Source organism: Centruroides vittatus, unplaced genomic scaffold (assembly GCF_030686945.1).
Source record: "Centruroides vittatus isolate TY-2023 unplaced genomic scaffold, ASM3068694v2 contig_717, whole genome shotgun sequence".
Classification (NCBI taxonomy): Eukaryota; Metazoa; Arthropoda; class Arachnida; order Scorpiones; family Buthidae; genus Centruroides; species Centruroides vittatus.
Window position 1 is genome coordinate 603,617 of NW_027122456.1, and position 23,470 is coordinate 627,086.

Below are 23,470 nucleotides of genomic sequence, written 5' to 3' on the forward strand. Positions count from 1 at the left end.
ATTAAAAACATTGGGCTGCTACACTATGGATCAGGTTCAAAGACACCGAGATTCGTCTTAATCATATCCATTGTGGGTTTGTCCAGGCCCACAAACTGGAGTGACTGGGCGACGAGGGAAGAAGATCCAACATACCCACAGCAGATTGGTCGTAAAACTTAGTTTCAAATCTGGGTTCCGAGAGTGGCAGTCCAACGTCCTCGCCGCTTTGGCCATTCGGCCGACTCGTAGCATTTGCGTGCATAATGTAAGTACCCAGTTTAGTTCTAATTAAAATTTTGAGTGGTGCTAGACTATACAAAAATGACAATTGTAACAACAAAAGGGTATGTTGTGGAATGAAAATCACTAATTATAAATTAAGAAAAACACCAAACGTTACCTTTTTAAAAATTTGTTTCGAGATTAGTCCAACACACACTTACGGTCTCAGTCTGGTGAAGTCAAATTGGTAAGCTCATTGAGATATGGGAGAGTAAAATTACATTTAGAACAGTAATTAATACATTAAAATGGAAAGAATCTACAGAATTGGATTAATAAATGGGAGAAGGCGAAGATGTATCTCAGGGCCCGGGCCAGAATCTGTACAATAGAATTTTAATTGGTGGGATGGCCGAGCAGTCTAGGTGGCAGCCTATCATTCTGGGGTACTCCGAATCCGGTGAGTCAAAAATTCCCAGGAATGTATCCGGGCAGATCACACTGTCGTGATCTGTCTGGATGGATTCCTGAAACTGAAAGCACCAAGTTAGAAGAAAGGATAGATGGACCTCGAGGCCTTTGACAGTCCTCCACGACCCTCTACGGAACATTGAATTTGTGTACACTGTAAGTAATAACGAAAAATTACTTTTCCAACTTGTAGAAAAGAAATTTTGTCAATAATCATTAAAATACTTTCACAAGTATCAGTTCAGCCCAGAGCCTGAGTCTCTCTTCTCTAGTTACGTGAATGCGTTGAGTGTCACGGGGGTTCGTTCAGCGAATGGTCTCACCAAACGAGTTGGTTTCGCACGAATCTATGCTGTGTGTGTTGAAGTTATATACAGACCACAGATTTTAGGTGGTTGAGTGTATCGCGTGATATTCTCAACGCGCTGCACATCCATTTCGGCAGCGTCGAAACATCGATCCAAATAACAGATCAATAACACCAAGTTTTACAAGTTTATCTGTAATTCATAAACAAAATTTCGACTTTTGGAACGCTTTATTTATTCGATAGTGACGTAAGAGGTGTGGAAGTTACACACAGACGTGGATTTTAGGCGGATTTACTTGGTAAGGCAATTCGTATTTTAAATTATTCCTCACTTTATTCTAGTTTGATTAACTCGTATTAAATTAAAATTAAATATAAACACTACATAAATATCTTGTTTATTACTTCGCTATGTCGATACCCTTCCTCCTCATCCGGTCACTCCTTGTTACGGGCATAGGTAAATCTATTAAGAACAAAAAATGGCCTATTTAAATATCCAAGGCGCGGAGACCCAAAAACAATGTGCCTAATTATAAACGATAGGGTCTACTGACTAAACAACGGACAGGGAGTGCGAATTTAGTGTAATTTAAACACTAAGTCCAGTAGTCTCCTTGTAAAAAACACTAGAAGAAAAACACTTGTAGTGCACTTGTACGCAGTAGTGGATCCGGAAATCTTTAGAGGGGGATGCAGAAAGGAAATAGTAGACTTTGCAAATTTTTTTACTGCCTGTGGTACCAGGCTTTACGTGAGAAAGCCTCCAGAAGAAGGCGCAGCTGCGCCTTGCACACACCTTAAATTCGTTCATCGCATGGAGTAAGGAATGCATTTTCATGTAGGTTTATCTAAAGACATCCACATCATAAATGACCACAATTAAACTCTACTCTGATTACTAAGAGGGCGTTTTTTTAGGCCCCATGGGTTTGGTCAGGCCCACGGTGCTGGCAACCGGAAGAATTTTACTCTAAAAAAGGGAAATTGATGGGTGATGAATGATTCGATGATTCTCGCCTGCGACTTTGGGGTCCCCAGAGTGACAGGCCCACGGGCGTGGCCAACCCACGAGGATCATGGAAAAATGCGTTCTCGGTGACTGTAATATGAAGAGGGTTAAAAAATTTATCAAGTGTTGTAACGATTTCACTGTTTATATAGAGGTTATGATCTTTTTCCTATAGAATTATCAATTGGTCGAGAAATCAATGTGGTGTTCATATATTACGTAATAATTTGATAATTCACAGATACAGAAGAGTTGTGTAATACGTAAGAGGAAGATCCGTTTACAAGTAGAAATTAGCGCTTTGCGAGGGTTTCGCTGTTTACGAGAGCGCTATATCGAGGTTTCATGTCTACAATTGTTCCTAACTGTAAAATCAAGCGCATTGTGTATGTGTATATATATACCACATACGAATATATGTATACGAACAGTTTACACTATTTTTGTGTGCTCTTGGCATTAACTTTTGACATTAGGAATAAACTTTTAGCTTATGGAACACATTTCTATCGTTATTTTAGGGAGCAAAATGTAAACACAATTCTAATTTACTTACATATAATTCTTGAAATATTATTTCAATATTTAAATAACCGAAACTACGGGGGGGTTTGTTCTGGAAATGAAAGTTCAGAATACGAAATCCGTTCCGGTTAAAGCAAAGTAACGAGCGGGCAATCTGCCAAGAGGAGGTGTCTCACGGGAGGACTTTTTGCGAAGGTAACTGACCCCTATTCAGGTGTTACACACCTGAGGAAAACTGCAGGCAGGAAGGCCGTCGGTGAAGGTTTGGTGGTTTTATCAACTTTGCCACTGGTGGGATTTATACTCATAATGAATTTAGCTTAGTTTACAGTGATAAAACAATGAACATTGGTCTTGGGTTCGTGCCTCGGCAAAGGACTTCCACTTGGACTTCCGTGTTTCCTTTGGGTTTGTAATACATAAATAAGGCGACACATGGGCGATCTGTCGAATGGCCAATTTTTCGTACAAATTCTCCATTCGACAGATCGCCCATGCAGTGGTGATATTCAGCGGGTTCGCACAGGTTCGGCCGAACCCGTTGTTGAAATTTTCAAAGTTTTCCGAATCTTGTTAAACACACGTAACATTTCTCAGCGGTTTTGTTTCTTTTAAAAAATATAATAAAATATACGTATTATACTCTGTAACACTACTAAACTGGAGCCTGAGACCATTCATAGTTTCCGGGAAAACTGCTCGAAGCCAGTGGCGTAGCGTGGGTCGGGGGCCGCCCGGGGCGGAAGAAAATTTCGCCGCCCCCTTATTTAGGTATCTCAATTTAAAAGACTAAAATATACAGTAATTCTAAAGAACTTTTCAGCAAGAACAATCATCATTATTGTGTATTGTACAGGTTCAAATTTTTACAAGATATTATTATTATTATTTATTATGAAATTTTGCCGCCCCCTAAAAGTGGCGCCCGGGGTGGGCCGCCCCTGCCGCCCCACTACGCTACGCCACTGCTCGGAGCATGAGCCGGTTCCGGGGGGAGCCAATTAGTTGTTAGACGTGTGCGAGTCATGACGAAAAATTTTCTGTTAGCGAACTCTTTGTGAAATATTTCGAATATCACCACTGCGCCCATGTTTCGCCTTGCCCTATACAAACGACATCAACTTTAAATAATACCGTTCTGTAATGTCTTCAATCCCACCAATACGGGGTACACAAACTGGTGTCAAACCGCTTATTGGTTACAGCTACAGAGTACTCTGAATAGGGAAACTTTAATTATGGCCACTTAGTACAGTATATTAATTGTAGACATACCATGACGGTTAAACGCCTTTTTATTTATAGATAACTTCCGACACAATACTGTATAACAATGGGAATAGTCTCTATTATAAAGTACGTCCTCCTACTGAAGACATTTTGCGTGTGGACAGCGAAAGGAGCGGAATATTTGGACCTGACACACGAAATAAACGAGAATATACCAGTTTATCCCGGAATTACTCCGTTAAGAGTCACCGTGTTGTACAATGGCACCCACCCGAATGGCTATTGGTAGGTCGGATGCATGAATTGTTCGAAAGGTTTAATTAAACCTAAACGGAATGAGTAATTTGCAGTTTCATTCTTTAGGTATCAAAGCGAAGACATAACTAGCTGCATTCACGTTGGAACACATCTAGACGCACCGTGCCATTTTGCCGAAGGTAAATGGTGCATTAACGAAATCCCATTCGAACGCTTCATTGCCCCCGCCGCAGTGGTCGATATAAGCTACAAAATGACGAACGGGTCGGTGTCTAACCTGATGCCAGAAGATTTGGAAGAATGGGAAAATGTCTACGGTAAAATACCGAACGGTAGCGTGTTGATCCTGAAGACGGGATGGGGCCAATTCTGGAACGATACGGAAAAATTCGTGAATGGAAGCGAATTCAAAAAAACGCCAGGATTTTCACGAGAAGCTGCAGAATGGTTGGTTAACAACACAAGTATTTATGGTGTGGGGGTCGAAACTCTCTCTCTCGATGAAATGGCGAGTAAAACTTATCCCGCTCACGTGACTTTGCTAAGTGCTAACATTTATGCCATTGAAGTTTTAGCTAATGTGGATAAACTGCCTGCCAAAGGAGCTACTATATACGCCATGCCTGTCAAGATTGCTAATGCTAGTGGGGGTCATGCTCGAGTTTTTGCTAAATTACCTTCGGAATAGATTTTTTATTTTTAAAAGAATTTAACTGTACACTGTGTATCGCATATAAACGTATAAATCTGTAGCTTCAAAACACGCGGTTGTTCGTTACATCAATTTGACGTCATTTTTTAAACTTGTCATCACTTCGGTTTTAGGATAAACGTCAGTTTGACGTAAAAGTGTTCGTTTTCTGGACAAAAAGAACGATGCTAAGTTATACTTCGATTTAGCGCCGCCAGCTAAACTCTGCATCAAACGGAGTGGCGCAATTCTGTAAAGACCTAGATATAAAAGTAACACGTTTCTCCGTGTCTTTTTTGCAATGTATGTTTGCTGTAGCGAATCACGTGATAATAGGTCGCCATTTTTTGTTCAAACGGTAGATAAAAGTCATTGTTAGATGCCCTGCAGCTCCGAGTGATCCGGGATCGAATCCGAATAGATTTCTTCGAGGAGTGTTCCGTTCAGATGCATCGGGCCCGTCCCTCGCCATCCGCCCGCTCCATTACCAGTGGCGTGTCGTGACATTTGATGATAGGGAAGCTGTTTCTGTAAGAAGCCGACTTCCAGGGGCAATCAGTTAATTGCGCCTCGGTGATGGTGTAGGGTCCATTCGTACGTGCGTGGTGGCGGAAGAGACAAAGACGACAAGTTCTGACAAAAACCGTTTAACATAAAATAAACACACACTATGTACAAAATAGTTTGCTTTAGGACAATCAGCCGTTCGGACGTCCCGGGCGTCGATGTGGTTCTTCGATGGTCGATCGAAGATGGCTCCTGGGACAGTGGCGTCTGACGAGTCTGTAAGACACGGGAGACTTCCGTGGCTCTAAGTCCCAACGGGCACGGGTTACGGTTGGCACAATAGACGAAAAACTGTTTTTCTTTTTTGCGCGTTGACACACGGCGTTTTGGTTATTCGGAACGTTAACCGAGTGCCAGGTGTCCTCGATTGTCGGGATTATATCAATGTCCGTTCTTTTTTCGTCCATTTTGTTTGGTCGTTCTCCCTCAATCACGCTTCCCGAGTGGCTGGTCCCTGGTTACTAAGCGTAACGAGACGCTTACCCGGAACGCGAGAAAATATAATCAAAAACGAAGACGAATTCGATCTTCCACCGATCATACGGACGACTCTCCGCGACTTTATGGTTTCTGCCTTGCAGTTTGTTAAACAAACTTAAGCAGTCATGGCAATAAAAAAAAGTGAGAAAAGAGAGTTCACACTGAAAAAAAGCTAAAAAAGCTAATAGTGTTAAAATGAACGAAAACAGGCATTATTAAAAAAACACACAAACGCACACATATTTTGTATCAATAACATTGCATATGATATTAGATTGATTATTAAGTGGACTGATAAGATTAAATATGAAAATAGTTAGGCTGAGTTTATACTCCAGAAAAGTGACCAGTAAGACTGCATTAAGCCAGAACAGGCCCGCATTAAGTTTTCATGTGCCCCATACAGAATTCCCACCGTTACACAGCAAAGCAAATGGAATAGTAACATAACTACCAGAATGTGTTTCCATATAACATGCCAAATTTCAAATGCCATTTATTTCAAGGTACATTTTTTGATTTCTTCATAAAAAAAATGTAATTAAAGAAGAAAAAAAACAACTTCTGGCAGAATCAGTGGGTTGCATGTTCATTATATAGCAGGGGTGGGCAAGCAAAAGTTCAGTGGGAGCCGAAATGTAGGTTTTGCAAAATGCATGGGAGCCGCAGTTCTGTACTTTTTTACTCTGTACTGCAGTTCTGTACCTTGATTTTATTATATAATATAAAACAAGTATTGAATTTTTTTAATAAACATATTTTCACAAAATTGTGGAAATAAAACTGTAAAAATAATAATAAAAGGCAGAAATTAACACTTTCAGCAAGAGCCACATAAAACTCAAAAATGCGACTCCGAGACCGCATGCGGCTCTCGGAGTCGCATTTGCCCATGTCTGTTATATAGCAATACCACTAGTAATTGTGACCCAATCATTTATTTGGTAATTTTATCAATATTTTTTAAATGATTAAAAATAAAATTACAGAATTCATTACTGGTAATACTAGTCTCACAAATCTATTCCCCTGAATACAATAAAACAATTTGTTAGTCATTCGACCCACAACTGACAGAGAAGAGAGTTTATGAAAACAATGTAATTAAACATTTAGCAGTTTGTTGTCCTTCACAGTGGGGAACCGGCAGAGTCTATTACTTTTACGGGAGAAAATATACAAAGCTTTCTACTACCCTGAAGTTGAAAAATAATACAATCCCATGAAATTTAACAAATCTGACGTTAATAAGTAAATGATGAAATTATTTACAGAGAGTTGATATTTGATAAGTTTAGTTTTTTGCTCTTATAGAACAAATTACAGAAATTATAAATAAAAATCTCATTTTTTAAAAATTAAAATCATAAAATTTCGCTTACAAAAGATCGAGATGGAACGCACGCTTTTTATTTTTATAATCGCTTTGTTTTATTAGACACAGATATTATTCTTATATAGATTTATTAATTATAATAAACATACATTATGTATAAAATTACATTAAAATAACACTGTAATTAACGTCTGAAATGAAAAAGTAATTGAATCGAGTCTCGCCTCCATATTAATTAACGCGCATTGGTGTAGCCAGAGTTTGTTATGGGGGGCCTAGAGGCTGTAATTTTCTGGGGACCCGCTCTGTGGCTCCATCTGGAAACCCCTCACGCCACGCGACCTCACCCGGGCTTTGCAGGACACCACCATCGGCACCCTGACGGATTCCTGGTCAGCGGTGCTCCGCAACAAAGGCCAGGACCACCTACGCCCTTTCGCCCCCTGGAGGTACAGTTGCGCGTCATCTCGCCACGCGGAGACGCTTTTGGCCCGGCTCCGGACCGAGACGGCCCCGTTACATGCTTTCCTTTACTCACGGCATCTACACGACTCCCCGGGGTGCCCCCATTGTGGCGCAGCGGAAACTACACTTCATTACTGGCTACATTGCCCCAAATACACTATAGCCCACAAGGACCTAGGCAACACGATGACCCTAAACATGTCTCTGGTGCGCACGCTGACACCTATCTACTGGCCGCCGGCCTCCATCACTCCTAGTCAACACGTGGCGGCGCTGGAGCGCTACATTAGCCTCACTAGCCGTTTCGCTTAGCAACTGGCAACGTCGGTCGGAGAAAGAGCCGCAAAGGCTATAATCTCCATATTAAATTGAATAAGAAGAAGAAAAGAATTTTCTGGGGAGGGGCACCAGGTTAACTGGGGGGGCGTGCCCACCCATGCCCCTTCCTGGTTACGCCCATGTTAACGCGCCACAGTAATTAATTGATCACGTTGCATCAAATTAAATAATTTATAAAAATTAAAATAATAAATACGTTTATAAAATAATTGGCTGTATCTGTTCGCAATGATAATGTAAAACACACTGTACTTATAGTTTAGCATTTCCGATATTTAATTTATTTTTGAATTTTAAAATATAAGAAAAACAATTTTTTAAATAAAGTTTTACGCATTGATATCTGCAACTTTAGATAATACAAGGATATAAGAATCCATCAAAAAAGTTAGTTAATAATAATTAAAATCGAGAAAAAATATAAGTTTCTTTCGAGGTAAGGAAACTTGTAAAAAGTCAGGTATGCGATCACGTGACGCCCATCTCCCCACTTTGCGTAACCAAACTGGTCGAGGTTGAAATAAAACCCCAGCAGAAGTAAAAACGAACATCGGCGCATGTATAGGACAATAAACTTGAACGGGAGCGAAGATGAGACATGACACCATGTAATTTATGCTAATTACTTTCTAATATTAAAAAATTAAAATCTTCAATAAATTATAATTAAATTAATTTTTTGACTGAGTTCGACTAGAAGCATATCGAAAAGCTAGATTAAAGTGAAAATAGCAGTTTTTTGATGCTAAATATTTACAAATTAATTTTTTAATTTGGTGCCGGATTGACCGCAGCTGTTCGAATGCGCACGTGCATGACGAGTTTTATAGTTTCTGTCGAAATGGAAAATGAAGGACACCGTTAGAATGCAGAAAACCATGGTGCATGCCAAATATATAAGCACCCACTTAAAACCAAACTTTTGTCTTTGTCTAAAGATTGTCTCTACAGAAGTTATTAATATTTAGGATATTAGTTTAAAATCTTGTATTTCCTGGCACGAGATTCGCTCGATCTTTAATTTTACAGAGTGCTAGAAAGATACAAGCTTTGAAACGAGTGTCCTACAACGTTTTATTTAATAATAACAGTAGAAATCAAATTTATTATCGCTCAACAATTATTATTTTTGGTTTTTCTACGGTAGTCAAAAACAAGTAATGTCATCATTTAAGCTAAAGAATAGCAGGCGGTTGGGAAGAAGTTTGCTTAGCAACTTACTTCAGAAAGTAATGGATTCTATACGATTTTCTGTTGCTAAAACATGAGTTTCTACTGTTAGTATTAAATAAAATCTATTTCTTTCTTTTGTCCACTGCGCTTAAATAAATACAAATGCTAAAAATAATGCTGTATAAAAATCACTCTTAACGCTGAACTAGAAGTGTACTTATGTCTTAATGCAGCGTGATTATATCGAAGTGCCGCGGAGATCGGTATTTCACAAGGATACAAGCAAGGAGAACCCACGTGCAAATTCCTACAGCATGTGCAGAGTATCAAGCTTTGGGAAGCTCCTCGTTTTGTTAGTTTATATAAATGTAGTACACTACATGTGTATACGACAGTGCCTTATCATGTCGCGCACGGTCCATAAGGCATATGGGGACGTGCTGGTCGCTATTTCGCTCCTGAGCGCATTTACGAAAAAAAAATTTCACATGGGAAGTGAAAAAAGCTAAAAAAGTGAGTTTTTCTCAGAAAAAGCTAAAAAAGAGAGGAGCTATGAAAAAAAGCTAAAAAAGAGAGTCACTTTAAGCCCTGTATAAACAATGGGTGTCCGATACAAACGACTTTTACCTGTTTTTTTGAAACTAATAAATTTTTCTCTAAATTAACCGTTTTTTTCGCGTATTTCGTGACGGGTCAGACCTGTCCGGTACATGACATTTCCATAAAAGTTTTAAACAAATACTGGAAATGACAAAAATAAACAATTTATGTATTTTAGTTCTAAAATACAAATGATACATACATAATACAAATTGATACGATACAAACAATGATAGACAAGCTTGTTTTTTTAATTTTTTATAAACTAACTGTATTCGGCCATTTTTTCCGCAAAGTCGTTAATTATTTTATCGTAAAAGTCGCTGGTCCTCGACTCCATCGACGTATTTGAAAGCACTTTTTCTATCGAAAGCCACGCTAGCGACCACAATTTTTCCTCCGACTGCGTGAGTGACTTAAATACAACTTTGCAAAGAAACGTACATAAAGATAACATTGAATACTCTTTACTTTTTAAATCTTAAACAATTCACGTAGTCAGATAGCGCCCTGCCAGTGGCTAAGGGATAGAATCGTTGGAAGCGTTATACGATATTTTGGTGCGTAGCTTTCACCGGGTAAACCGGGTGAGGTTGGTGCTCTGTGAAGCTCATGCATAATCTGGCGGCTTTACACCATTCGGTTATTTTCGCCGTGGAAGCTGACCCGGTTTCGACAATACAGCGCTTCCATTCCGCCACTGATATTCGAATATACAATAGCAATCTTATCGTTTATTTCACATGTAGTATAGAAATTTGTAATAAAATACATAATGCGGATATAATACTTTGAATTAATTAAAATTTATATTGTATGTTAAAATATGAAAATAATCGCCCAATATGAATTTATATTTTAGAAAATACAAGGAAAGCGGCGCTTCTACTGCTTCCAATGACGGCACGCCACTGCCCATTACGGGTCCGGCCGAACCCATGATGAGCTTGCTAAAAAAGGCCCTCTTACAGTAGAGCACGTACATTGGGCACGTATTCCCATTTTTCTCTGTTTCCCTTTTCCTAATCCCCAAGAGGACCCAAATTCCATCAACAACGAAAGTGTATGACTTCTAGTCTATTCTGCAAATATAAAAGAAACTAAAGAACGATATTTGTCCATTGTGCCATGTATGTTGACGAAAACGTGGCCTTGAAAACAAAGACTGTTCCTTGTTTTCAAGGCCAAGCTAGTCCCGATTACAAAACTAGTGCCATCTTAGGGAAGCGTTAATCCGGAGATGAATCATAGTTTGAAGCTTCTTGCATAATGTATGCCCTTTTTTATAGCTTGTGCCCCCTTTCTTATAGCCTGCGGGCATCGCTGCCCTCTTAGTACCCACAGACGTATCGGGACCGACCACTCCCCTGAAAAAGCCCCGGGGTTTTTTGACCCGTCCGAATTTGATTCCGGGATTTTTTGCATTAAAATTGATTTATTTGAGGCTACTTTCAAAAGAAAAATACTTTTTTAAAGAAAGGATTGCATTTTACATGCATTGAGTAGTGACCAGCAAACGAAACATCGTTACTTTTATAAAATCTGGGGCCTTACATTCTCATCCGTTGATATGTCCTCTGGTGAACTACGGAATCCGTTGATGTGTCCTCTGGTGAATTATAATAGTTCTATTATAAGGGTTATTCGTTTGTATTGTACAAGAAAAAAACCACATTGGATAAAGTAGAAAAAAAAGGTGCTTTTATATTTTTTGTTAATTAAGTTAAAAACTGGCAAAAATAGGTTCGGAAGTAGGCATTTTTGGCTTGTACATACCGAAATAGCTCGTCCACAACCATCATTGCCAGGCCCTTACTGTTACTTAACTGCGCCGTCTATCCACAAGTTTCCAGAGATGATTTGTGTATTCTTCGGTACTGTAGCGCCACCATTGGGAACTGCAAGAACTACGAAACTGCAGAACTATAGAATTGAGAATTTAATTGATTTTGAAATTACTAATAGAAATCCCTTCAGAATACCCATTTTGTTAGTAATTTTATATTTTAAATAAAAAGTATTTTCTAATTTATTTCCTTCCATTAGTACTACAGAATCGTGGAATAATGACACGAGAGAATGCCACTTTTGAAATATCCGGCTATATTTGAATACCCTATTAAAAGTAAAGCCTATGATTACCAAGAAATGCTTAATTATAGGAGTCTTGATTCTTATAATTATTTTTCAAATGGTAAAGTAGGTAAAATTTTAATTAATAAATTGTCGCAAAACACTTGTGTCTTTAAGACAAATGTAGAGCCATCACAAACCCTACCTGCAAGTAATCATTCTGTATGGACTTGTGTCTTATGATGGGAATGTTATCTAGCTGGATGCACATGCATGGCTAACCAGCCATTCTCTTCTTAAATTTTCATCACGTGTTATTTTTTAAAAATTTATTCAGACAAAAAAAATGTACGACTTGAAGATCTCAAAGACTTTGTTGTTGTTAATAATTAATAATAATTCATCTAGTGTAATTTGCCAGCTGTGTTTTTTGTAGTACCTTGTTAACAACAGCTGGTGTATAATGGAAGTGAGAAATACCACAATTTAAACTGCTAAGAAAATAACAATCAAAATGATTAACTTTTAAAGCATTGGTTGATGGTGATTATGCATTATTGGCCAAATATCGAGGTGAATAGTGCAAAAAGATAGTTTCCAGACAAATAGGAAAATGGCTAATAAAGACTATAACTGAAACTCCATTTACAATATGTGTATTTTAACCTGTAAGCTTTGAAACTCACTAAGTGTGGTAACAGTAAGTAGGTCTATCATATAGATAAAGCCAAACTGCAAACATTAATTGTTATAATTCTTATCTCCTGATGAATCCAATAAGCAGTTTAAATTAAACAACAGGTCTTTATGAAAATATTTTTGAAAACTTTTAAATTTAATAATAGACCTATCAAGTTATGTAACAAAACTGCTATAATACAAGAATTAATGAACTAAAACTGTTTTTTTTTTTTATTAAAAATCTTAATTATTATATTAGAATTACAATTACTGTTGAGATGAAATAAAATCTTTCTTTTGATGATTTATTTACAAAATTTATCTGACTTCATTTTTGCTCTTCTACAGAATAAAAAATAAATATAAAAATTTATATATGTATATGTATGTACAGTGTATATATATATATATATATATATATATACAAGATGCATAGTAAAGTCCTTATACACCCACATATAAAGTGACTGTTATGAGAAGAGATTACTTGCAGTTCCCCTTGTGGTAAAATTTGGAAGTTAGCATTCCTGTCTCAAAAATGACACTTGGTACAGAAAAAAAGATCAATTACAATGTCATAGGGTGTGTCAGATTTAGTAGGAAATATATCCTGAGTACACAAATAATGTGAATAGAAAGTATAAAATGCTAACATGCACGTTGAATAGACAGTAAAATGTGTATTTGTGCATTCGTGTGTTCTCATGTTTATTTATAATGCATATTTCTCATTTTCCTGTGTCTTCATGGTGCATTTGTTACTATGTATTGATATTGTGCATTGCTCACACATGTCAGCGTATTGGGTTGTTCGGAAAGTAATTTCGTTTTTTTATTACTAGAGGAATTAGACGTATTTTTACCAGACAATTTTATTTTAAACCACATTTTCATTATATACTTCGACAGCTGACATTTTAAGGCTTATTTGTAAAAAATTTTGTTTGATTCTGTACAATTGTTTTTTTTTTTTCGGTGTCCTATCAAATTTGGAAAATCGAAAGCATCATTTTCGGCATATTTTGCTTTTTTATAACTAAAAAATCAAAATGCTGTTCAAACAAGAAAAAAATTGTGGTACATGCTTGGAGATGATGTGTTGAGAGAAAGACAGTGCCAAAACTGGTTTACAAAATTGCATTCTGGCAATTTTAATATCAAAGATACACCACATTCTGAATGGCCATTTGAAGCCAATGGAAACAAAATAAAGGTACTAATTGAAGCAATCTGCCAGTATAACAACACGTGAAATCACTAAGAGATTAAATCTGTTAAATTGAACCATTTATTATTACTTAAAACAAATTGGTTTCGTTTCAAAGCTCAATATATGGGTTCCACATGTTATTAACGAGAGATGCTCTCTATGGTGGGATTTTAAAGAAATTTTTTTTTTGAGCTTTTACCAGACAATTTAACAATTGATTTGAAAGTGTACTGCCATCGAGTAAACAAATTGAGTAATATCATCAAACAGAAAAGGCCAAAATTGATCAACGAACAAAGTGTAGTGTTTTACCATGATAATGCCAAATTTCACACAAGTTTGGTGACTCGTCAGAAACTGTTATAGCTTAGATGGGATGTGTTATAACACCAACAATATTCGCCAAATTGGGCACACTCTGATTATTACTTGTTCCGGTCTATACAAATTTTTTTTTAACTGTAAGACATTTACTCGAAATGACAATGTCAAAAATCACTTGGATCAGTTTTTTGTAAACAACGATCAAAATTTTTATGAATGTGAAATCATGCTACTACCAGAAACAATGACAACAGGTATTTGACCAAAATGGTCAATATATAATTCAATAAAATATTTATTTATTATAAGAATATTGCGTTTATTTTTCTATGGAAAAGACAAAATTACTTTCCGAACAACCCAATATAAGGACTTTAGTATGCACCCTGTATTAAAATCTAAGATTGATTTTGTTATAAATATAATTGCAATATACTAACCTGTCCAGTAATATTTCATGAAGATTTCCCTCTTCTCTTGCCCTCTTTAAATTTTTCCTGTCTTCTTTACTAATTTTCATTTTCTTATCTTGGAAACTTTGAAATTTTTTCCTGTCAACAGAATAATCATTTTGTCAAAATTTATTTTATTATGCAAATTTTTAATTACAAGCCATAAAATTTTGCTTACACATAGTTTACTTCGCATTCCTGTAATGTTCCTTTCTCCTCGTCGGGCCTGTTATCACCTTCGGTATTATCCTTAAATGCAATGGAACGAACCTGTAAAACATTAAATTATTTACTGGGATTATCGAGGTTTTGATTGATATATTTAGTTACTAGTTATCAATCCAGTTAATGTGAAGAAGTTAATTTTCTTATGCAACCTGCATTCATGCATAGTTTTTGTATATGCATAAATACAGGAATCCCTCCCAACAATGTAACTTAGAAATAATGTGATTTCTAATCAAGAATTGAATTAATATAAATATTATGAAAAGTTTTCATATTATTATATTTAAAACTTTGATCATCAAATTATTATTATTTTTTTTCTTTTGCTCTTTCTGCCCCGTGGCCACTAAGACGACCTTTTAATCAAGCCAATTATGGGGTTTGGCCAGATGGGGGCGATGGGGTCCAACAAATCTGGGACAGACCACCCACAAAAAATTCCTGGGAATTTTTGACCATCCAGATTTGTTCCCGGGTTCCTTGGAGCATTAGGCCAACACCTTAACGATGATTTTACTCGTTATTAGAGTTTACAATTTCTTATAAAACCCATCCTTACCCTCAACATTAAGCTTTTTGCCATTTTATAATAATTAAAAATATAAAAAGTTTTTCAAATAAAATATTATAACATAAGATGCCACCAAATGTTGCCAAGGAAGTTAAGTAACTTGTTGCTGGAATTTTTTAACAAATATTTTTAGATAAAAAGTAATGTTATTGGATTCTGAAAGCATTTCCATAAACTTGTCTTTTGATTACTTATTTAAATAAATCACAAATGACAGAATACACCTTCAAAAATTAGTGTTAGTCATAATCGAATACACCATAATTTTTTCTAGAGTTGATGATGGCAGAGTCAACTATCACTTTATGAACAGACAATTTTTTCTACTCGATACAACTAAATTTAAAATGCCAATCGTATATGGCTGTAACCTTTATTTCTTATGTGACAACACTCCCTCATAATTCTTTGAATCTCTTCCATAATCCTATGATTTGATATTTGATTATTTACATTCCATGTTATGTTTTAAAATAGAATGAATCGAATACTAGTCTAGCGTTACCATTCAAACCATTAATTTGTAAATTTTATGATGTTTGTAAGATATTATATTTCAATCAGAAAAACTTTTATAAAATAAAAAGTATTCAAATATTCTAAAATATAATTAAAAATTTACAATAAAAAAAAATTTTGTTTATAGACATAAAAAATTATAAAATTTTAAGCAAAATTTAGATACAAAAATTTATTTTACCTGTAAAATTTCATTTTCTGTTACTTTTTTATTTGTAGCTACAATATCACCTTCTTCGTTTACAGAAATAAAACAATCATTGGAACCGAGAATTGCCAATTTGTCCTGTAAAATAAACAATTTATTATTATAAAATAAACAATCTAATCAAGAAGAACTTTTAAAAGCATTTTGCTAGCAAAACAAAACAGAATTAAAGAGGTATTTTTAATTTAATAAAATATAAAAGTGGTATTTCGGTCCAAAATATTTTTCATTTTTGAGTTATTATGAATAAAACAACGTCAAAAAGAATCTTCCTTGAATATTATAACAAATAAAATATTTTACTGTTTGACAAAGACTTTACATTCAAATGTCATTGTTAAGGCTTTACCAATTCTTGCAGGTGTTTCTGTACTGTCTCATGAGAGCACTTCAAAATCTCTTCCACTTCATGTACGTGAAGTTTTCCCTCAAGTTAGATTCCATACAAATTTGTAATGTCTCATCATTCACCTACACTAGATAGCTCTACATGGACGACTTAAGGCTGACATCCTCAAATTGAAATTTTGGAAAGCATCGACTTCCGTTCGCTCGATGCATTTTCATATATGTCCCCGATATTCCTTGTAGCCCAAGCTGCATTTTAACCTTTACAGAGCTTAAAAAGCATTAAGTGCCTAATGTTTCATCAAAACTCATAGAAACAGGTAGAAAAATGTGACACCCCCAGTGTAGTCATTTCCACTATACGTACGCAAAGTAAAGTGCAACACGGCCGGATGGCCGAGTGGTAAAGGTGGCAGCCTACCGCTCTGGGGGACCCGGGATCGAATCCGAACGGGTCGAATAATCCCCAGGAATTTTTCGGGGGTGGTCCGTTCGGATATGTCGGGCCCCGTCCCTCACCACCCGGTCGCCCCATTGTGGGCCTGGCCGAACCCATAATGGGCCTACTAAAAGAGGCCCTCTTAGTGCCCACAGAGTGGAAAGAGTTAAAAAAAAAAAAAAAAAGTAAAGTGCACCGAAAATGGATGCTTCATAGCTGATAATCCAATAATTTGCCATGTCCCAGTTCTTTCTTATTCTAAGCTTTGTAAGCTAAATTAAATATAACTAGAAAATCTAATGATGCTTAATTTGATGAATTTCTGGCTATTTTAAGACAAGAAAGTCTTAAAATAGCCAGAAATTCATCAAATGTTCACCAGTTATTTACTTGATTTAATGAAGCAAATTTTTTTCTAATTGAATTAAACTGAAATAAACTTTTAAAGCTCCAAAAGTGAAGAGCGAAGCTGAAATACATGAAAAAGTTCTTGGGTAATAAGAACTAGAGTTGAATTTTATACTGTAAGATAGATTAAAATTTAATTAAATTCAGTATGCAAAAACAAAGATAGTATTTATTTAATAATCAATAAAAAGTAAATATATTTTAATAAATTTTAATTGGCTTTTAAGTTAATAAATTTAAATTGTAAAAGACAAAATAATTTAATACTCACATCCTGAAATACAGGTTCCCATTGTTCCAAACCTCCAATAGCGTCGGATCGTCCCATGACTATACCATCGACAGATACACCTAAATATTTGCCGTAACCGGATTTTAATGCAACTTTTGTATCTGATAATCTGATAGCTGTTAAAATTTCTTCGGGAGAAGGACCTTCACCTTTACATATACAAGTGATTTTAATTAAAGTTAATTGTATGCAATTTCCAGCAGATAAATTTGTAGTAAATTAAAAAATTTTCTAAACTCTGAACTGTACCTTAACAGAAGAATTAAATAGAATTCTTATGCAAAAAAATGTTTGGTTCTATCTACTTACATTTTCAGGAAATTTTTGGAAAAGAATTTTTCATCAGAAAAAGTACTAAACAATAAATCCACAAACCTGATTTTTAATTAATGCTAAGTGATCTGCTGTATTATCGGGGTATAATAAGGCTAATTTAATAATTTTTACGTATAACGTAATTTGACTAGACAGTGGTCTAATCGTCTACCTATAGTCAAATCATTTTGCATCTAATTATTAAATTAGACTTATTATAGCTTGATAAAATGGCAGATTGTTCAGCAAAATGCACTAAATTTTTAACACTAATCTATTGGAGATTACACGAATAAGCAAAGAGGTTACAATCAGCCTTAAACATAAATTATTTTGTACATTTTATAGAAAGTTTAAGCTTTTAAAATTAAATTTACCTCCAACGTGAGGACCGCCGAGTACAAATAAACCATTGTCTAATGCTTTAATGTAACAGTGAGGAGACAGCTCAATTGCAACTGCTCCCGTAAAATCGTCAAATGTCTTCACAGGCCACCAACCACCTAAGATTACAAAATCATTTCATTAAACTCTGCTCAGAGAGTGTTCAGGAAATTTAATCTTAGTAAATTTTTATTATAATTTATTTCATCTGTATTCTTTAATAATTATGATGACTAATTTTTAAAGAAATTTAATAAAATTATATTTATAAATATAAACTTCTGAAAACTCTACAACTGAAAATTGTTTAATTTTAACTATTAAATAAATTTTAAAATTATGGATTTACAAATAAACAACAACAAAACACGATAATATAAGTAACAACACCCAACAGCCGTAAGTGAACGGGTTAAATTTAGTAGCGCCATCTCTTGCACAAACTAATAATTAGAATACTTTAATTTAGAATAAACTGAAAAAAAAAATTGGCCCGAAGCGGGACTCGAACCCACAACTCCCGCATACCGTGCGGATGCGTTGCCAGTTACGCTACCCGGACCTTCGTTCTGATCTCCTTTTCCAGTATATATGAGCCACGACTGGGGACGCATCTGCGCCCACGGCCTGCAACCTCCACACAGGCAACTCAGTCGGCCAACACAAGCCCCGACCAGGCAAAGATAACGTAACTGGCAACGCATCCGCACGGTATGCAGGAGTTGTGGGTTTGAGTCCTGCTTTGGGCCGATTCTTTTCTTCCAGTTTATTCTAAATTAAAGTATTCTAATTATTAGTTTGTGCAAGAGATGGCCCTACTAAATTTAACCCGTTCACTTATGGCTGTTGGGTGTTGTTAATTATGGATTTAATAAAAGGATTCAATGAATTCCTTTTATTATATAATTAATGAGTGCATTGAGTGATTATTGCATAATTTTAAATATTTAATGAAAATATTTTTACCTAAAATAGATTACTATAAGATTATCCATATTATTTTCCAATTTTAAATTCTAAAAATAAAGATCACCTAAATCTCCTCACTTAAAAATTTAAAGTTTAAATTAATCCATAAATTCTCCTTACCGTGTGAAGAGATATCTTCTTCGTCAATCTGATTATTTCTTTTTTCCTCCTCTCGTTTCGACTTGGCTTTTTTATTCTTCTTCCTAAATTTTTTCAAATCAAATGACAGATTATTAATTTATCTAATTATTACATTATCAACATATATATATATAATTTGTTGTTTATTATTATAAAAGAAATAGAAATAAAGAATTCAGAAAACATTCAATTCAAAATTTTGTATAAAACAGCATCTTTTCAATAAATAAATTTGACATTTAGAGGCTTAGAATATTTATTTAGAAATGTTTTCAAACTTTCTTTGGTTTCATTATTTAATAGTATTAAATATAAAAATCAAAGTATTCATTTTAAATATACAATATAATGAATTTATAATATTCTATTAATTAAAGAGGAACATTACTGAGAGCAGTCGTTACTTTGGAACAGTAGAAAATTTACATACAAATAATCTGTTGTTGTTTACTTCAATTTATATGCATGTATGTAAATTAACAGTATTTTTTGTTAGACGTCCGTGTTTAATAACGACTCCTCAACGATAGTGCTCGTGAGAAGAGCTCAAGATCTCGTCCCGTTATTTTAAAATTAATATCCCCGTTTTTCTTGGTTTCATTTTCCCTTTTTTTAGTTTCGTTTTTTCCTCCGTGTAGTCAACTGCTTTTTTTTGTGATTTATGTTTATAATAATAACTTCAATAAAGTAAATTTTGAAGATTGCTGGTATGTATGATTTATCCTATCCTGCGCTGAGAACGGACAAATTATCGTTAGATTATCAAAACTGAAACTAAATTAACGAAAAAAGATCTTAACCCTAACATTTTTGATCTTGGCAATCTTATTTTCAACCAATTTGTTATGACGGTGTCCATCAAGAATACCTTATAATATTGAAAAATACAGATATACAGACAGACATAACAGATAAACTATGTATTATATGCAGACAATATGTAAAAAGATCACCAAAGATCTCAAAAAAAAAAAAAAAAACTACAGGGATTTGTTTTATATTAATCAGCTAAGTGATTGATACTAGTCATAATTCCAATAGCAAATAATTTATTTCATCATAAATTTCCATAGTGTATTTATCATCATCATCCTAACTGTTACAGCCCATTACCATCTCTTCCCATCACAGGAGCTCGTCTCTATCTCTCTGACCAAATTTGTCATTTAAAATTTCTTTAGGTTATCAGTGTAAATATACATATATTAAAAGCCACATATAAGGATAATCTAGCAACAGTTTATTCATAATTAAAGGTTGGTTTATATATTCAAATCGGTACAATTTCACCTCTGAATGACACTGCTGAGACCTTACCCGAGCCACAGACCGTACCCATACGAGCAAAAATTACTGCTACACGTGACCCTTGGCGAGATACAACCCCCAAAATCGGCCTACTTCTGGATCACATGCTATTGGGAGATGCATCACTGTGTTAAGACTATCGCATTTCACTATTTAGCCCAGGTTTCAAATAGATCACTCGGCCATTTGTCAAGTACTCGACATTATATAGTTGTAGAGGTGTGGGGGCTTGCCCTGCATGGGCCCCAAGGTGCTCACTATTACTTGCACTGAAGCAAACCACAACTACACACACTGCCTTGGCAGTGTGTGTAGTCAAGGTTTGTTTTTGTTTGTTTGTTTTGTTAAGTTGATCTGTGTAAAGATATCTTTTTAAGGTAACTGGCCTTATTCAGGTGTTACAGACATGGAGAAAACCCGGAAAACTCTATATGGCCAGCCCATCCTGGTGAGACGCAAACCTACGACCAAACTCCCAGTGTTCAGGGAACAGAACCACTTGGCCACTGGTGAGTCCAAGGCAGTGGTACATAGACCACAGGAGGCAAATATCTCACGGAGGGTTTACAATTCTTGATTGAGAAACCCCACATTTACAGTTCATATCTTACCTTCAAATCTGAATTTCAATACTTTGTGTACCTGCAATATATTATGTCCTCTAATTTTTTGCTTCGTATTATAGAATTATAGACATAAACATACAATCAATGCCTGCCAACACATATAATACCGGGAACATTAACCAAACCAATAAATGAACTTTATACCAGATAACATGTATTTTTCATTTAGTAATTGTCATAATCAAATAATAATAATAATATACTCATAAACTCGATATTACTTTTTTTTATCGCCTTTAAACTTCAATCTTCCTAGACGAACACTCGAATATTCTGTCATCTTGTTTATTTATTACTTATTTTAGACGTAATTTACCACCAAGTTCGTCGCTGTTGAAGGGAAAGCGCTTGTCACGCTCCGCGCGGATATAAATTAAATATATTAAAAATTATATAAATATTTATTTAAAATCTTTTTTATGTCTTATTATTATATTAAATTTTTTAAAATTATGGCTGATGCTTTTTATATATTTATTTGTCGAATAGTTTAAACAATTCGTACGTGTCGAAAAATTCCGACATATATGTCGGGTTTTGTCCTTCTTGTCAGTGCCCGCCGGTTGCGGAGCAGATAAAACCACTAAACGCTAGTTGTTGGTTGCGTGTTTTGGGTCCTGCCAACAACCGGTTTTCCGGATTTTCTTCACATGTCTAACACCTAAATATGGGCCAATTTTCCATAGAAAGTTCTCCGTCAGACAATCCCGCGGTATTCGTACATCGCCCAATGTTGCGTTGTCTTGTTTCTATCAACCCAATTATTCCGTTCCTTACCATCTAGCTGCCCTAAAGTAGGCCAGGCCGAACCATAATAAATCTGACGAAAAGACGCTCTTAGGCCAAGAAGGTGAAAGTGTAAAAAATCAAAAGGCCTGTGTTTGGCCTAAGTCCACGATGAGAAATTGGCAAGAAATGGGCCCGACATATATGAAACAAATCGCCCGTAAAAACATTCTGTGGTTTCTGATTCGTACTCGAACCAGGATCCTCAAAGCAGAAGACTGGCGCCTTTACAGTCTCGGACATCTCTGCGTCTATACTGCAAATCCCAAAATTGAGGAAAATGCTCTATGAAATATATATACAGGGTTATATGCAATATATCTTGTGCAGTTGCCTTCTAAAACCTTTTTAGTACTCTTCTTTTTTAAACTCTTTTCGCTCTGTGCGCACTAACTGTAAGAGGGCCTATTTTAGCAAGCCCATTAAGGGTTCGACCAAGCCACAATGAGGGGTTAGTTTGTGAGGAGCGGGGCCCAACATAACAAGACGGTTCATCTCCCAAAAAATCCAAGAAATTTTTTGGGAGATGAACCGTCTTGTTATGACAAAAAATCCTTGGATTTTCGGCGCGTCTGGTTTCGATTTAGGCTTTCCCAGACCGGGTTGATCGGGTTGATCTTCACCGCTAGGCCATCTGACCGTTTACTACAGGATGTGCTAGCGCTTCAAGAAATAATTAGGAACTTCTTGAAATTGCAAATTTCAGGATGTGAATGAGACATATATATAATAGAATTTCTGTCCCTTAAACCGTATGACAGAACAGAACTGCACCAAATTTTTCATTGTTACTGCCCAGGATCCTGTAGAAAATACAGGATACCGTAAAACCTGTCCTCCTAATTTCATCTTATTAACATTTCATGATAAACATAATGGTAGACTAAAATATCCAAACTTTTCATATGACTCTCATGTTAATTAATGTTTATTCTTATTACTTTTCGCCAGGGCAGTGCCGGACATTTGTAACTTAAAATTACACAAGAAGCTTAGAAGTTTTTACTAATAAGCAGAAATTTAATTAATTGTTAGACATATCCTTTCATTCTTAATTATTATTATTGTTCTTAATTACACAATAATTAATTATTACGCAATGCGAACTTATATAATAATGCAATAAACTTAAATTATTTATACAGTGTGAAAGGGATACTCGGAATCACTCTGTGTAAATATTGTCTGTGTAAATATTGGAAAAGGAACCAACGACAAAATTTTTCGCCGTCAGAGTTTGAATGGATATACAAAATAAGGTTTATTTGTTATGTACAGTACTTTTTTTTTTTACTTTTAAATTTTATAGTATGGTATAAAATAAAAATACGTTGGAAGGGGAACAATTTGCTGGTACAGAAATATTTGGGGGATACGTCCCATATAAATCAATGCCCATGAAGGAAACAAAAGAAAAGAAATTGGTTGGAGTGTCCAGATTTTGTAATAGCTTAGGGTCCTAGAGAGTAACTATGAAAACGTTCATCCAGATTTTTTATGTTACTATTTGCTAGATTTTTAAACTCT

At 35.4% G+C, this 23,470-nt stretch overlaps 3 protein-coding genes across 4 annotated transcripts in view; 1 reads left to right on the forward strand and 2 right to left on the reverse strand.

The window, feature by feature from the left end:
- The window catches only part of LOC136980656 (uncharacterized), a 204,610-nt gene extending 198,637 nt beyond the window's left edge, over positions 1–5,973 (reverse strand). The window contains exon 1 of the mRNA XM_067276807.1: positions 5,956–5,973. The gene's annotated coding sequence lies outside the window, so the exon portion shown is untranslated. The remainder of the gene's footprint in view (positions 1–5,955) is intronic.
- On the forward strand, positions 1,127–5,154 carry LOC136980594 (isatin hydrolase-like). Its single transcript, XM_067276737.1, has 4 exons — positions 1,127–1,284; positions 3,828–4,037; positions 4,116–4,828; positions 4,960–5,154. The coding sequence occupies exons 2-3, from the start codon at positions 3,856–3,858 to the stop codon at positions 4,696–4,698; spliced, it is 765 nt and encodes a 254-aa protein (XP_067132838.1). The 5' UTR covers positions 1,127–1,284; positions 3,828–3,855; the 3' UTR covers positions 4,699–4,828; positions 4,960–5,154.
- A 6,641-nt stretch (positions 5,974–12,614) lies between the features above and the next one.
- On the reverse strand, positions 12,615–21,487 carry FRG1 (FSHD region gene 1). 2 transcript variants are annotated; one of them, XM_067276809.1, is made up of 8 exons: positions 21,379–21,487; positions 19,203–19,285; positions 18,107–18,232; positions 17,394–17,563; positions 15,901–16,005; positions 14,580–14,671; positions 14,390–14,500; positions 12,615–12,757 (listed from the first exon to the last, which is right to left on the reverse strand). In XM_067276809.1, the coding sequence occupies exons 1-8, from the start codon at positions 21,435–21,437 to the stop codon at positions 12,721–12,723; spliced, it is 783 nt and encodes a 260-aa protein (XP_067132910.1). In that variant the 5' UTR covers positions 21,438–21,487; the 3' UTR covers positions 12,615–12,720. The 2 variants fall into 2 exon arrangements, with proteins under 2 accessions (XP_067132910.1, XP_067132909.1); XM_067276808.1 differs by lacking the exon at positions 12,615–12,757 and having other exon boundaries at positions 14,326–14,500.
- Between the last annotated feature and the right edge of the window lie 1,983 nt (positions 21,488–23,470).

Bases quoted from the DNA above. Each gene is read 5' to 3' on its own strand.
- LOC136980594 (XM_067276737.1), top strand. From the start codon at position 3,856: ATGGGAATAGTCTCTATTATAAAGTACGTCCTCCTACTGAAGACATTT. The intron at 4,038-4,115 runs GTAGGTCGGATG...TTCATTCTTTAG, and splicing joins ACCCACCCGAATGGCTATTG to GTATCAAAGCGAAGACATAA.
- FRG1 (XM_067276808.1), bottom strand. From the start codon at position 21,437: ATGACAGAATATTCGAGTGTTCGTCTAGGAAGATTGAAGTTTAAAGGC. The intron at 14,672-15,900 runs GTAAAATAAATT...AATGTTTTACAG, and splicing joins CAGAAAATGAAATTTTACAG to GTTCGTTCCATTGCATTTAA. The intron at 14,501-14,579 runs GTAAGCAAAATT...TTCTGTTGACAG, and splicing joins GAATGCGAAGTAAACTATGT to GAAAAAATTTCAAAGTTTCC.